This window comes from Zea mays, chromosome 10 (assembly GCF_902167145.1).
Source record: "Zea mays cultivar B73 chromosome 10, Zm-B73-REFERENCE-NAM-5.0, whole genome shotgun sequence".
NCBI classification, from domain to species: Eukaryota; Viridiplantae; Streptophyta; class Magnoliopsida; order Poales; family Poaceae; genus Zea; species Zea mays.
Window position 1 is genome coordinate 126,884,341 of NC_050105.1, and position 11,350 is coordinate 126,895,690.

The window sequence follows — 11,350 nt, forward strand, 5'->3', positions numbered from 1 at the left end:
ATTGATGAATTAATACTACCGTCAGTGTTTGTACGATTGATGAGAGATGCTGGTCTTAGGTCCAGGAGGAGGTTGTGGTATTTTCCATGCGATGCGATTTGATTACACTCGTCGCTCTTGAGATGAGGCTGCTATTTTATCTTCTCCTCCGAGTCAGAAAGAACACGGAGGCCAAGGTGCACGCAGCTTCAAGAAACCCACTGGATCATGTACTTTCCCACTGGTGCACGGCTTATGCATGCATGCTCAAATCAGAGGTGCAAAGTGAGGCTGACTGAGCGGCAGCCACGAGCTGCCCCCTCCCCTTTCACTGTACATGTGTAGGGTTCTTCCTGGGTGCAGCGACAGCCTCTAGATACCCCTCTACGCGCTACACCGCTAGGGGAGGCAGCAGCCATCTGCCAAAGGGAGTAATGTAGTAGTGTCCTCTTGTACAATATTCCTCTATTTAATATTGAAGAAAAAATTAGTAATAAAAGATGAATATGGTTGGATAATGATATTTTATAGTTATAGTGGGCAGAGACGGGCCCAGGGGGTATTCATGGGTATTCATTGAATACCCAATTTTTTTGTGAGCTATAGTAATTTACCAATAATGTATTACACAAAATAGCGTTATAGCACTAATTTCTTTAATCTTTTGAATTTTTGAATACCCAATATCAAATGTCTGGGCCCGCTTCTGATAGTGGGTATAGCGGGAACCGCTGCGGGAGATAAAAAAGTAGGTGATGGAATATTAATAATATGACGCAAAAAAGTGATATAGGAGGAGAAATTTAAAAGAAGCCGCTGCGGATAACGTAAGCATGTTCACGTATAGAATCACTCTATGAGTGCAGCGCCAAGCGCACTCTATGAGTGCAGCGCCAAGCGCTACTTCCCCTTTCCCTCCGCGCACGGCATCACGCCATAACAAGTGGTGCACTATGCAGCCCCCTTTCTTCAAAGTTTGTGCACGCTATGATTTATAGTTGGAGAATAAATGATGTTGGATGATGAATAAGTATAAAAATAATATTTTATATTTATAGTGGCGTATAGTGAAGAATTCAAGGGAACCGTTATGGGAAGGGAAAAAATAGGAGTAGAATCTAAATAATGTGCCTGTATAGTAAAATATAGGAGAAATATTTTGAGGAAACTGCTGCAGATATGGAAACCCTCAAATTCTGGAACTGAAACTACATAGGCGGCATTCAGCAACACAGAATCGTCACACGCGTTCTACTTCTTCTGAACATCTGAACTCGCCAGTATCAATACGACATATATGTTACAACTTACAACCCGATGCAGGAGGAAGGCAACACTGTGAAAATAACCGAGCCCGCTGCCACTCTCTGACAGACCTGCAGATAGGGTGTTCCACTGGATCGGACTAGCCTAGCCTAGCCTAGCTTCTTGCTGATTAGCCCCTCGATGGAGCCGACGAGCGCGAAGGCGCTGACGAGCAGGCAGACGACGCTGAAGGTCTGCAGGACGACCCAGCGGGCGGACCACCGGCGCACGTTCCGCTGGATGAAGTACATCTCCACGGGGAAGTAGATGGCCAGCGGCCAGAAGCTGAGCGCGCCCAGCAGCGCCAGCACCTCGTTGAAGTAGGGTAACGCCACGGCCACCGCCGTCGTGGAGGCCACGTACAGCGTCCGGAGGCACACGCGCAGCGGGTTCACCCGGCACGCCCGCAGGCACGCGAACCGGACGGTGTAGGAGCCGCCGTTCACGAACCCGCTGTCCGGGAACCGCTCCGCCAAGAGCCGCTCCGCGAACTGGAATATCGGCTGGCTGTACACCTGCAGGTTTGGTTTCAGACACGCGGGCAGCAGGGCCCGTTATGCGTGCAGTCCATCTGTGATGATTTTGTGCTGTCACTGTCAGTGTAGTACCTGGTACCCGCCCAGCAGGTGGAGGATGATGCACGCGTTGGCGAAGTCGATGAGCCAGTACGGACCGTACAAGCCGAAGCCGGTAAGGAGGTTGCCCGGCGCGTCGCTGCCGAAGGCGGCGTAGCCCAAGCAGCCGCAGCAGAGGTAGAAGAATGTCGTGACGAGGATCGAGATCATCGACGCCCTCTTCATCGTCTTGTTCTCGGCCGGCGGTGACTTCAGGGTGTCCTAAATTGCCGGAAGGTGAAATGGTATAACTCGTTACTGTGCTTCAAACTGATACTGCTAATGGGTGCTTGCTAGCCAGCAGTGTTTTCTGAAAGAATGGCGTGCGGCTACACGTTATTGTACCTGTATTTCCAGGAGGATCAAGGAGTAGGGGTACGCGAAGGCAATGTCGCCGATGGCCTGCGAGACGCGCCAAACCTTCTGCATAGGCGTCCTCATCCGAACACCTGTTATGCTTCCTTTGATCGTCCCGTTAGCTGAAGACAAGACAAACAATTCAGTGAGCTTGCCGTGTGCCAACATTCATATGCTTCCTTTTTGATCGCCCTCTAGATGTTTAGCTGAACGAAATGATGGAGGGACTGGGTTAGCCAGTGAAAGAAGCAGAGTGTGTATGTACCAATGGTTCTTGCGAGGCCGAGGCCGAGGCCGATGAAGGCGTACGAGAACGACATGGCCGCGGCGACGACGGAGAGCCACGCCATGTCGTGGAAGTCAGGTATGAAGGAGAGGAGGAGCTGGACGCCGCCGAAGATGAGCATGTAGTAGTTGCCATCGTAGTCGCAGTGCGCGTCATGCCCATGCTCGTGGTAGCAGTTCGCCTTCAGGATCGCCCTGCGACATCCAACAGCAGAGCAGCCCGACACGTATGGAACACACAAGCAAAGCACGCGCAGTTAAGAACAAAAATATTCAGAGAAATTTAACCGGCAGAAGGACAACAGAAGCAACCATCGTCAGCGCCCTGCTCGCTAAAAAGAGAGGGAAGGAAGCACACGACTGCAGGCAGCTTGAGCTGTGAGGAAGTTTTGAGAGAGAGAGAGAGAGACTGGGAAATTTTGTTACCGGCCAGCAGCGGCTACCTTATGCTAGTGGCGGTGGTGATGGTAGGCGACGCCGCAGCCGTACAGGCTCACGTACTGCAGCGAGCCGCAAGCCCAGGTATGCTTCTTGCCTGAGCATGTCGCCACAGAGCAGCACACAGTAGACGGGTTATTCACTATGAAGAAACAAGGCCATACAACCACACCACGAAGCAATTTTTCAATTGAGAAGTTCTCTCTCGTAGTTCGTTCGTAGCTTCTGCTGTGTTTCGTTCTAGTAGCAGCTAGCAAGTAGTGAGACGGCAGGTATACGTTTATATGGCGTAGCGGTATAGTATACCGAGGTACACGTAGATGGCGTCCATTTAGGAGCGGTTCCGTTGCCCTTCTCGGGGTCTCCGCGCCGGTAGCCGTTGGCGAGGCGAGCAGCGCCGCGGAGACGTGGGTGATGACGAGCGCGAAGCAGAACATGCCCGACGGGCCGACCACCCAGCCTAGCTGCGCCACGCTGGCACGCTCCATGCCAAGGACAGCACCCCGGAGCCGATCACCGCCGTGCTGATGTGCGCCGCGCACGTCCACGGTCCACGCGGTCCCTGCGCGTGCACGACGCACGCCGTCCCGCGCAGTAATTGGCGGAGACACGTAGGAGAGGCAAGGTCCAAAGGTGGGCACGCGAACTCGCGAAGGGCGTATTAGGCTATCTCCACCTGGCCATAGACTACGGAGCGGGTGGCCGTCGAGCACCTCGACCGAGTGGTGCGCCGCCTTCGCAGTTGCTCCCGTCCGAGAACTCCGCGCGCGGGTGTTCCACCACACAATTGGTACGTCCGAGAGGCGAGATGCTGGCTTGGGGGCTGCGATCGGCCGATGCACTGCGGGCTGCGGCGCAGTATCACTCTATGCGGGAGGAGCTACGGCTATGGCTAAGCACGCAACAACAAAGACCGCGGCGGGGAAGCATAATAACGCAGGGCAGAGAACTGGTGAACGAGGTCCGCGGTGGTCTAACCATACCCTCTAGTAGTATCTCTTATACAAATTCGTCTAAATTTTTTTCTCTTCTACTATATCATACTATGTAAAAGCACTCCAATGGACTCTCTATATTATTCCTAATTAACATAAATAGAGATTTTTCTTACAAAATCAATTCCAAACAACTTATCTAAATGATTATCCAAATATAACCATCCTTTTTCTAGATTTCTCGTTAGACAAAGTTAAAAAAACGTGAATAACTCTCTAGAGTGCAAACAAGATAAAGAAAAAGTTGTTAAAGATTGAAAAGATATATAAAGTCACTTTTATACGAATGACTCTCCAAATGATAATTTAAAGTGTGAAATTTAAAAAGACTTTTGGAAATGTGTTATATCTCATTCTCTATATATATGTCAATATTAGATATATATATATATTTTGCTTTTAATTTTTATTTATCATACCCTTAAATATTTTATACATATTTTAGTTTTACTTAATCACTTATCTAAAGTACAAAAATAGATAGAAATTATGATCTCAGCGTGGTGTGATCTTGACGAACCACGTGTGCCAACTACCATGTCCGTGTAGAGGAGGATGCAAGCGGCGTACCTGCAGCTGATGGAGGCCGTGATGGTGTAGGCGATGCCATAGCCGAACAGGGCCGTGTGCTGCAGAAGCATGCACACCCACGAGCTGTTGCTACCTGTGCGTTACAATGTTAGGGTTACGTACGAATCGCAGAGCATGTACTACTGTACAGAGAACGATGACGGTATACAGGCAGCGCTGTACCTCATCAAAAAGAGAGAGAAGAAAACAGCAACATATAACCTGATGGTGAAACAGGAGAGTGACGACGAAGTTTCCGACATTTGTCGGGTCAAGATTTAAGCAGAGATACATTGGCCTACATCAAGCGCTTTCATAATTGGTACAGTTATCTTTGTCACAACTCACTAGTACACTAAGTTGACAGGGATGGGGACCCTTGCCAATACAGCAGCGGTTCCTCTTTGTATACTGCTATCAGAAATATTTTACCAACCGCGTGGTGAACTGTCTCCGCTTAAAACGTCATTTGCCGTAAATTGATTACATTGTGTAGGTGTACACGATGTGATGTGCACCTATTCAATTCTCTGGACTTCACAGCGTGAGACAAGTGTTAACAGCGTAGTTAAATTGATTGGTGCATGCAACCTAAGGACATGTACCGTGATGTTTAATGTAGAGGCTTTTGAGATGTTTAAATGGGGCATTTGCAAAAAAATCGTGGAGCCATCTCTCCGTGAGAGACGCTTCTGGCTCGTAATCCAAGTAGCAACAGACACATCACTTTCCATTGTACGAATTCGTCGTCTGTTATATTGATCTGATGTTGTACAAGCACATTTACTTCTGTATTTATTAAAAGACTATATTTATAGACACTCTATTGTATAGTAGAGTTTCTTAGTTGTCTCTTTTACTTGGAGAACCGTTTTGGTGTCTCTCCACTGTACATGCCCTAACTGGGTCTCAGACTTCAAATCCTGATTAAATAGTGTGCCGCATCACTATTTTAGATGACATGACATAGTATTTAAGGTAAATGAGTTTCATGGGATGACACCATGTCAACCCGTTTTCAAGGTCTTGAAAATCGTGTAAAACATCAATTGAGAATGATTTGTTTCATCATCACATGTTTTACTGATTTCTAGTCTATTTAGTTGCATCATTTAATTGAGATGTTAGTCTATGAAACAACGAAGTAAAATTTTACATTTGAGAGACATTATTTTATTCTTAGTTTCATGACTCTTAATGATGTGACACTGTTAGAAAGAGTGTTATAAACCACTGTGATTAGCCTAACGCACCTATTAATCTCACTGGACTTCCTATTTCATCTACATGTACACACCGTGTAATAAATCATAATGTTCCCTCCCTCCCTAAAAAAACAAAGGCTTCCAATCGGCGAAACAAAGCACTGCTGGCGTCGCGGTCCAGATGTCACTTTCGAGGAGTGCGCTGGAACTACTACTGCTGGCGGCTGGCCAGACCAGAGCCCGCACCCCGGCCAGGGCCAGGTGTCGTCTGCGCTTTCGCCGGCTACAAAACGCCAAGTCGTCTACGGACACTGCCACTGCCAGCCACACGAGTTTGGTCCGGTCCAGCTGTAGAGTTGTCGCCACGGGGTTCGCGACCCTTCCGGTGTTCCAGTTGGCGGCGCTCGACGCCTCGACTCCTCTCCTCGAGCCTTTCTCCGTCTCCTATCCGCTGCGCGTGTCGAGCTCCACAGAGGATGCGCATGCGGGTGATGAGTTTGAGTTTCCTCATACGAGCAAGCAAATGCTAAGGCAATTTACCAGTCTAGCTGGCTTGGCCATCTCCTGTAGTCCTGTGCTGGACAGTCAACAGCCTCAGGAACGTAGTACAATTTTGGAGAGTTTCAGGTTTATTTACTCCTAATTCACTCCATCCACTAGTTCATTAGAGTTGGTGGTTGTCAGGGGATTTGGCACAAGTTCAATCGGAAAACAAAATTAGACAGACGACCATCTCTTCTCAACAGAGGAGGGGACGAAAACAGGGGACGAAAAAAAAAGGAGGGAGACGCGACACGTACCTAGGTTGCGGTCCACGGCTTTGGCGTAGGTGCGGTTGCGGTGAGGGCCGTGCTCGGGGTCCGGCGACCGGTAGCAGTCGGCGAAGAGCGTGGACTGGAGCGCCGTCACGGCCGCGAAGACGAGCATGGCGGCCGGCCCGGCCACCCACCCCAGCTGCGCGATGCTCCACGCCAGCGACAGCACGCCGGACCCGATCACCGCCGTGATCACGTGTGCCGCTGCCGTCCACATGCTCCCTGCCCCCGAACAGAAATAAATCGCCGTTTCCGTCAGCCCGTTCGCGACGCGGGGATAGGGTTAGCTGATCCGCCTTCCAGTGGCGGGTGGGCGACAGGAATGAGGAGGGGGACCTCACCGCTTCGGACGATGCCACCGGCGGCGGCATGTTTCGCCTGGTCCGCGATGAGGGGCAGGGCGGCGCCGTGATCCCCGCCCTCGCCGAGCGCCATGGTTCGATCGCCGGGCGGGTGGACCGAGAAGGTCGTCGGGCTCCGCCGGTCCCCGATCCTAAGTTCCTAATCCTCCTGCGGATCGGAGGAATGGACGGACGGTGAAGGAGACTAGTTGCGTTGCGTGCGCCTGCCTGTCCGGGGCGACTATTTGAAGCACCTGGCGAGTGGTGGCTCCGTGGCTGGCTAGATCACTTGGGGAGGAAAAAACGGCTTGTGTTGGCAGGAGAAGAAAGTGGCTTTAGCGTTTCGTAATGTTTTTCCCCTCCTCCTGCCTCCTTGATAAGGACGGTGTAGGTATCTGTAGAGTCTGTTTGAGAGCTTGTGAGTGGCTCCTCTGTATGCGAAATGTATGCAGGCGCTGTTGCCAAATCATTCAGCCACACCAACAAATATTTTTCCAGACGGTGAAGAACCTGAACCCGAGTGTAACACCCCAATTTTTTAAATAGAATTTCTCTTTTATTTTTATTTAATTGAGTGAATTATTGTTTTTTACATACATTTAAGATTAAAACATACAAATGTTAATTAAAAATTTTATTTGCATGACATGCTGGTTTTTGCGTCTAAAGTTGAAATTGAGTTTAGATTTTGTGAAACAGTTGAAATTGAAATTTGACTTTGAACTAGTAAAGGAAAACACAAAATAAAAAAGAAAGGAGAAAACCTACCTCACAGGCCACCTGTACCTTGGCCTAGTTCTTCTCGGACTCGGCCCAAATCTGGTCGGGCAGTCCTGTCCACTCATCCGTGCTCGCCCGCATTCGTGCCTGAACCACTGGTCCACTGCCAGGTGGGACTCGCTGGTCAGCCTTGACACCGCGCGTGTTCTTGGTTGGTGTGGCTGACCGGTGGACCCCAATTATCAGCTATGTCTTCCACCTCACACAGGTTTCAGACTTGGCTAGCAGATGTTAGGCTCGGACTCTTTTTTAGGGCTCATTCGTTTGCTTAGGGTTGAAAACTGACACGTTTTTGTTCCTGACCCAAATAGAGTGGATCCTGGTGGTTCACTAAATCCTGGTCAGTAATAAATCCAGCTCTGAAATGAAACCTGGTGGTTCACCGAAGCTTGTTCGTTTCAGCCAGGATTGAAGACAGGTCTGATAGCTGCAGCGCATACCATTCTATGCATTGTAGTTCAATTCGTTTCCATTCCATGCAGTCAAACCAGTGCAAAACCAGAGCAGCATACCATTGCGCCATCCTAGAATCCTAAAATTGCAGGATTTCAGCACATGTACACAATCAGAATGCACTCAATTTCTTCAAATCAATTTAATACATACAGTAATAACAAAAAGACCTGCAATTATTCACGCATACTCGCCAAGAAACAATTATATAAGTAATCAGCTATATAAGCAAATACAATAATAACAATGGTCACACATACGGAGTTGTCTTCCCAATACTTGACAATACACATAACAAAGTTGCTAAGACATAACATAGCTGCTAAGAACAGCAATTCAAAGCTGCTAAGACATCAAAGTTTGACTTCCCAATACTCGACAATACACATTAGCAATTCACTTGTTTGACAGCAACTCACATTAACACATGTTTGACTTCCAAATAATATCCATATCAAAGCTGCTAGGGCATCTCATTTCTTAGCCAAATCAAAGCTGATTTTTGATCTGCTTCACAAGCACATATGAAAGTTTCTCTATTCTCTTTGCTCTTGGCGAAGATTGAATATGCTTTTGCCTTCTCCAATTTGGTCACTTCTTCTATTGTGTTCATAACTGATATGCACCTTTTGATGGAGAAATCATCACTTTGAGTTACCTCCATTTCTCTTGCCTCCTTTTCTCTTGCTTCCTTTTCTCTTGTAGATTCATATTCTACCTGCTTGCTCCTCATTTCTAGGTATTTGCCCATCATATTTTCTTAGGAGATATGGAAATAGGAATATGAGTTCCATCAATAGCACCGAGACAATTCTTGAAGAATGGATAGAATATAGGATTATCTTGAATTTTTTGATGCACTTGACTAGGATCAGAAGGTTGAATGAAACGACGAGAGAGGATAGGAATGACCTTCGTAAAGAAGTGGTTGATGTGATGATGGAAGGTATCATTACTATGCCCAAAGTACACTTGAAGATCTTGATATGAGGCATTGTGACTTAGCATGTATAAGAAGAACCCCAACTTCTCCTCGACCGTGATCCTTGTATCAACGATGATTCTTCTCCTTCTAAGATAAGTTGCCAGCTCTCTAAAGATGTGTGGTTCCATCCTAAATGTAACTTGACAGTTCTTGACATGTCCCTCAAGGAGTCTTCGAACCTTAACCTCGCATGTCTCATCTGATGTATGGTGTTTCTTCTTTTGTCCCCCACTTCTAGTTGAACCCATCAGATATAAGACAGGGAAAATAAACAATCATGTCATCATCTTCTTCTTCCCTCCTCTTTCTAATATGATCTCGCAATGACATACTCATTGTAGAACTAAAGAATATAGATTTATTGTCAAGTAGAAGTTAAATAATAAAATAGAATTAAAGCAAATCATGTATCATTTCAAAAGTACAAGTAATAAGGACTAAAGCAAACCATATATACGCACAAAGAATTTAATACCTTTTGGAGTTGGTACCGGATCCCAAGAGGGAGGAGGTTCACCTTCCCCAACTATAATTGGTGTTGTAGGGATCTATATGTAACAACTCAAATAAGGAGCTGGCATACATGATCATAAAGTATACACTTAATCACTCCATTATTAATAACTGCATAATTTCGTACAACAGCAAAGCAACAAATTAAATTGGACCCGCAACTCTGCAAGAGCCAACCATATGGGTCTTCCATTTACATGACATATTTCTGCATGTTGTCCCATCAAGAGAAGAAGGAACGCTGGAATATAATCATGGGAGTCAGCTAAGCAGGTCAGAGTTCAGGGCTCGGGCTATGGCTATGGCACAACGCAAGTACTTTAGAATTCAGCAGAAACACGGGGAGGGAATCAGTCGGTCGCATATCGTGCTTGCAATCTGCAAGCAACCCGTCCTAGGCGTTTCCTTGGATTCACCGACACCGCAACAGGTTTGAGTTTGACCTCCAAAGTAGCCCCAAGATCTGCCGCGTTTCGCAACACATCAGGGACCAGATGGCCGATGTGGACTTGCGCCCCGGTGCGGAGGCGGCGGCGGCGGATGCCTCGAGACTGTGGAGGCGCTCGCGCAGGCACGCGACGCAGAAGTAACGCGAGGATAGGAGGAGAGGGCAGCGTCTTACTGTTAGCGTCACTGATACTTCTAGAGAGATAACAGGTAGAGAGAGAGGTAGTAGCTTGTTGTTTCGTGGAGGAGAGGAAAGGGAAAACGAAGAAGATGACGAGAACTGAGTTCAGTGTTCTATTTCTTTCATGTCGTTCTCAGATACAATTCTAGTATATATAATGCGTCCTTTCCTGGGCTCAACAAATTGCCAGCTCGACAACACGGCCCAACATCCCTTTACACGACCCACTAACTGCGCGCGACGTCTTTCCCCAACAATCACTGAAGCAGGCATGCCAGCTCTTGAAGACTGCTCTTAGCATGTTCCTTTCTCATCTGATGACTGCTTATTGCTCACATTACCGACAACTCCTCCTTTGTTGCTTGGTCTTCTTGAGTCCTTGTGTGGCGGGGGCTGACATTCCCCACCGCTTGAAATACAGCTTGTCCCCGAGCTGTTCTTCACATGGCCACCCGGATCCCAAATACGGATTGCAAAATTGCCACTGCTAATAGCACCCAGACCATCGGTAACAAGGCCAACACCGACGCCAATTCCTGAACTAGCTCGACAACACGCAGGGACTTCAACAATACTCAAAGGTGATATTACCAGACATTCATTAACTGACATTTGAATAGGAGGTTTAACATTCTCACCATGAGCAATCCATCTTGCAAGAAATTCCAGAGCACAAAGAACTAACTTGCTAATGTTAGCTGCAAATGCAGCTTCTGCTATGTCAATGCACCAGGCCCATTGTGGACACCAAACTTTGATCTTATCACTTGTCTTGCATTTCTCTATAATTGATGTCAACGTGTCCCACCTCCCGGAGCTGACACATGCTTGGTTATAAACAGTGAAAACAGATGGTGATGGCGTGTAGCCTGATTTCATCATCATATCCCAATACTCTAGAGGTGAGTCGTCAAGTTTCTGTCCAATAAGCAGGCCTACAACCAAATTGTATGATTCATCATCTGAAAATGTTCCGGTTAGCAGCATCCATGCACTAAACTTCTTGGTGCTATAGGACTCCTTAGTGGTGACCATGCTCTTAAGCACAAAACCAGCATTACTAATTCCTTTCATTGTCCTCCTAACA

General features: G+C 47.4%; 3 protein-coding genes across 3 annotated transcripts; 1 reads left to right on the forward strand and 2 right to left on the reverse strand.

Moving 5' to 3' along the window:
* Window positions 1–1,208: 1,208 nt before the first annotated feature.
* Window positions 1,209–7,198, reverse strand: LOC100283931 (uncharacterized). The gene is made up of 7 exons (NM_001156829.2): window positions 6,905–7,198; window positions 6,549–6,785; window positions 4,544–4,637; window positions 2,521–2,735; window positions 2,244–2,377; window positions 1,893–2,120; window positions 1,209–1,799 (listed from the first exon to the last, which is right to left on the reverse strand). Exons 1-7 carry the CDS (start codon window positions 6,996–6,998, stop codon window positions 1,395–1,397), a joined length of 1,407 nt encoding a protein of 468 aa, NP_001150301.2. The 5' UTR covers window positions 6,999–7,198; the 3' UTR covers window positions 1,209–1,394.
* LOC111590307 (uncharacterized) lies at window positions 4,655–6,552 on the forward strand. The gene has a single exon (XM_023301238.2). It carries the CDS (start codon window positions 5,930–5,932, stop codon window positions 6,389–6,391), a length of 462 nt encoding a protein of 153 aa, XP_023157006.1. The 5' UTR covers window positions 4,655–5,929; the 3' UTR covers window positions 6,392–6,552.
* Window positions 7,199–8,343: 1,145 nt separating the features above from the next.
* On the reverse strand, window positions 8,344–10,372 carry LOC100280302 (uncharacterized). The gene is given in 2 exon segments (NM_001153229.1): window positions 8,344–9,465; window positions 9,598–10,372. A coding segment is annotated over 1 exon segment (483 nt). The 5' UTR covers window positions 9,371–9,465; window positions 9,598–10,372; the 3' UTR covers window positions 8,344–8,887.
* Between the last annotated feature and the right edge of the window lie 978 nt (window positions 10,373–11,350).